At 40.6% G+C, this 4,443-nt stretch overlaps 1 protein-coding gene across 13 annotated transcripts in view; it reads right to left on the reverse strand.

The window, feature by feature from the left end:
• Window positions 1-981: 981 nt before the first annotated feature.
• Window positions 982-4,443, reverse strand: part of GPR1 (G protein-coupled receptor 1) — a 50,613-nt gene continuing 47,151 nt past the window's right edge. For all 13 annotated transcript variants that reach the window (XM_010861043.1, XM_010861048.1, XM_010861042.1 and 10 more), the window contains one exon: window positions 982-3,217. In XM_010861043.1, coding sequence (XP_010859345.1) covers window positions 2,129-3,196 — 1,068 coding nt within the window. In that variant the 5' untranslated portion in view covers window positions 3,197-3,217 and the 3' untranslated portion in view covers window positions 982-2,128. The remainder of the gene's footprint in view (window positions 3,218-4,443) is intronic.

Below are 4,443 nucleotides of genomic sequence, written 5' to 3' on the forward strand. Positions count from 1 at the left end.
TGAAATTAAAAGACGCTTACTCCTAGAAAGTTATGACCAACCTAGATAGCATATTCAAAAGCAGAGACATTACTTTACCAACAAAGGTCCATCTAGTCAAGGCTATGGTTTTTCCAGTGGTCATGTATGGATGTGAGAGTTGGACTGTGAAGAAAGCTGAGCACCAAAGAATTGATGCTTTTGAACTGTGGTGTTGGAGAAAACTCTTGAGAGTCCCTTGGACTGCAAGGAGATCCAACCAGTCCATTCTAAAGGAGATTAGTCCTGGGTCTTCATTGGAAGGACTGATGCTGAAGCTGAAACTCCAATACTTTGGCCACCTGATGCGAAGAACTGATTCATTTGAAAAGACCCTGATGCTGAGAAAGATTGAGGGCAGGAGGAGAAGGGGATGACAGTGGATGAGATTGTTGGATGACATCACTGACTTAATGGACATGGGTTTGGGTAGACTCCGGCAGTTGGTGATGGACAGGGAGGCCTGGCGTGCTGCAGTTCATGGGGTCGCAAAGAGTCAGACATGACTGAGCAACTGAACTGAACTGAATAGTATTTACTACTGTCTATCTTGCTTTAGGATTGTTCTTATCCAAGTTTACTCTCACTCTCTATAAGTACCTTATTCATCTTGTGTGCGTGCTAAGTTGCTTCAGTCACATCCAACTCTTTGCGACCCTATGGACTGTAGCCAGCCAGGCTCCTCTGTCCATGGGATTCTCCAGGCAAGAATACTGGACTGGACTGCCATGCCCTCCTCCAGGGGATCTTCGCAACCCATGGGTCAAACCCACGTCTCTTACATCTCCTGCATTGGCAGGCAGGTTCTTTACCACTAGGGCCACCTCTTGACATCCTTTAAAATATCTATCTACTAAAGTTTTATATAACTCTTAGTCATCTATTTGCTAAAGTGACAAATGAATAGAAGTCAAAATACTATTATAGTCTTAAATGCAACACATTTGCATCATGAAAAGGTCACTGACTTAAAGGTATACTTTATTGGTCTTACACTGTTGTCTATATATAGAAATAGAAAGTAGAAATATCATACATGCCTTCTTTTCCTGAAATCTTTCTGATATTGAGCTGGCGTACCTACTATCTGGATGTCAGTGTTTCATGTTTATAGCAAACTTATACATATTTGCACATATAAACATTTATATTTATAATATTAGTGTAGGGGTTTAATAGGGCATATATCCCAGTTGAGAGATGGGGTCTATGTCTCCTCTCTTTGAATCTGACCTGGCCAGTGACTGCTTTGATCAATAGAGTACAGTGAAAGTGTGCAGTGTCTGGCATAGCTGTTAAGAGGAGTGGAAGTTTCCACCCTGGTCTCTTAGAGCCCTGTATTACCCTAAGTCTGGCTTCCCTGAGGTGCCATGCTGGAATACCCATGTGAAGAAAGAAGAGGAGAAGATACAAGAAACAAGGGGAGGAGGAGAGGGGAAGGAGAAGAAGGAAGGGAAGAGAAGAGGGCGGAAGGGAAGAAAGCTGGTCGGCCCATACAGCTGAGGCCCCTAATACTGTGAAACAGAGAGATGAACCTCCCTTCTGTGCCTTGTTTAAACCCTGATTCTCAGAATCATGAGAGATAATAATAATAGTTATTTTCTAGATTTGGGGCCAGTTTACCAAGTATTCAGGCACCCTGAATATATACTATAACCTACTATAATCAACTATCACTTTAATTCATAAAGGCACATGTACAGATTACATGAAATAAGGAAATTAAGTACATATGTTGCATTTTAAGAATAAGTCTAATAGGTTACTTGTGCAGAATTAAAGTAGCTTAAGCATGCCTATTTTTATATTTTTTAAATCAATCATACATTTAATATTAAAATTTAGAAGTTTTAAAAAGTCATTAAAGTTATAAAAGTAGTGTTGGTTAATCCACTATGGTATAATTAGCAAGAATAAGATAATTTAGGTTGCTGAAAAGAAAAATGAAGATCCTTCTTATATTTTATATCTAAAGAAAAATAGGATGCCAATAAAATTACCAAAAAAATAAAAAGATACAATCAGCTGTATGTCTTGGAACCAAATAATCTAAAAGCATGTCAGGGGAACCACACAAAAGTCGTGTGCTGATGGGTGGGAGGGCAAGAATTCACTGGGCTGTTTCCAGGAGACTCAGATTCTTGGTTTCAGAGTTCCTGAGCTGTTCACTCAGGGTGCCTGAGCAGCTCACCTCCCACAGCGTGTATTTTAGTATCTCAGCCACTGAGGCCCGGAAGCGTGCTTGGAACTTCTTACTAATCAGGACGTAAAGGATGGGGTTCAAGCAACTATTGAGGAACGCCAGGCCAGTGGAGAGGGGGATGCTAGCCTGTAGCACTTGGTGGAAATAGCTATTGTGGTGAATCGTGAGTTCCCAAATGCTAAACAGGTGATAAGGAGTCCAGCAAATCAGAAAGGCCATGACCACAGCCAGTATGGTCCAGAAGTGCTTACTGGAGATCAGGATGCTTCGCTTCTTCACCTTGAAGATGAGGCACAAGTAGCAAATGCTCATTGTTAGCAGAGGGAGGAGGTACCCAACAATAACTTTCACCCAGGTCAGAACATGATGCCTCAACAACCTGAGGTCCACATCATGCTCATGGAAGTTGTTATAGCAAAGAGTGTGGTTATTCAACTCCAGAGTGTCCCGGAAGTACAGAGCTGGCCCACCCATTAGTGAAGCCAAAAGCCAAACAACTGTAATAACAATCAGAGAGTTCCTGAGGGTACGGTACCGATGAGATAAGACCGGGTAGATCAAGTAGATATAGCGGTCCAGGCTTATCACCATCAGGAAGAAGACACTGGCAAACATGTTCAGCTGGGCAATGAAGGAATTGGCTTTGCACAACCAGATGCCGAAGGGCCAGTGAAAATTCATGGCCACATATGAGATGTACAGAGGTAGGAAGAGAAGAAAAATGAAATCCGCGATGGCTAGATTGAGGAACCAGAGAGTGGTGACTGTCTTCTTCCACTTGAATCCTGTGAACCAAATGACAGTGGCATTTCCTGGAATGCCCAGGACAAATGCCAAACAGCACAACACCAAGGAGACCCAGTGAATGGCTCCCAGGGGTGCTTTCTCCTCTGAATCGGTCTCTGGGGAGTAATATTCCAGGGCATACGAGTAGTTCTCAAAGTCTTCAAATAATGTCTCCTCTAGATCTTCCATGATCTTGCAGAACGAACAAATCTATGGAAACAAATTTAAAAAGAAAGAAAACAACTTAAAAAATTTGTTTATAGAAAACAACTTATCAAAGAAAAAATGTTTAGTAAGTAATAAAGGACATAAGGATAAAAATTCTTTATCTTAATAGGCACTAATAACAATTTAGGGACAAAAGGGAGATTTTGTATGACCCCCCTCTTACAGTAATGGAAATAAAAACAAAAGTAAACAAGTGGGACCTGATTAAACTTAAAAGCTTTTGCACAGCAAAGGAAACTATAGGCAAGGTGAAAAGACAACCCTCAGAATGGGAGAAAATAGTAGCAAATGAAACAACTGACAAAGGATTAATTTCCAAATAAACAAGCAGCTCATACAACTCAATACCAGAAAAACAAACAACCCAATCAAAAAGTGGGAAAAAGACCTAAACAGACATTTCTCCCAAGAAGACATACAGATGGCTAACAAACACATGAAAAGATGCTCAACATCGCTCATTATTAGAGAAATGCAAATCAAAACTACAATGAGCTATCACCTCACACCGGTCAGAATGGGCATCATCAAAAAATCTACAAACAATAAATGCTGGAGGGGGTATGGAGAAAAGGGAATGCTCCTGCACCATTGGTGGGAACATAAATTGATATAGCCACTATGGAAGATGGTATGGAGGTTTCTTAAAAAACTAGGAATAAAACCACCATATGACTCAGCAATCACACTCCTGGGCATGTGCCCTGAGGAAACCAGAATTGAAAAAGATACATGTATCCCATTGTTCATTGCAGCACTATTTATAATAGCTAGAACATGGAAGCAACTAGATATCCCTCAACAGATGAATGGATGAAAATGTTGTGGTACATATACATAATGGAATATAACTCAGCCATAAAAAGGAACGCCTTTGAGTCGGTTCTAATGAGGTGGATGAACCTAGAACCTATTATACAGAGTGAAGTAAGTCAGAAAGAGAAAGATAAATATCGTATTCTAACGCATATATACGGAATCTAGAAAAACAGTAATGAAGAATTTACTTACAGGGCAGCAATGGAAAAACAGACATAGAGAATAGACTTACAGACATGTGGAGAGAGGAGGAATGGGGGAGATGTATGGAAAGAGTAACATGGAAACTTATATTACCATATGTAAAATAGATAGCCATCGGGAATTTGCTGTATGACTAAGAAACTCAAACAGGGGCTCTGTATCAACCTAGAGGGGTGGGGTGGGGT

This window comes from Bison bison, unplaced genomic scaffold (assembly GCF_000754665.1).
Source record: "Bison bison bison isolate TAMUID 2011002044 unplaced genomic scaffold, Bison_UMD1.0 scf7180017864471, whole genome shotgun sequence".
In the NCBI taxonomy this organism is placed as follows: domain Eukaryota; kingdom Metazoa; phylum Chordata; class Mammalia; order Artiodactyla; family Bovidae; genus Bison; species Bison bison.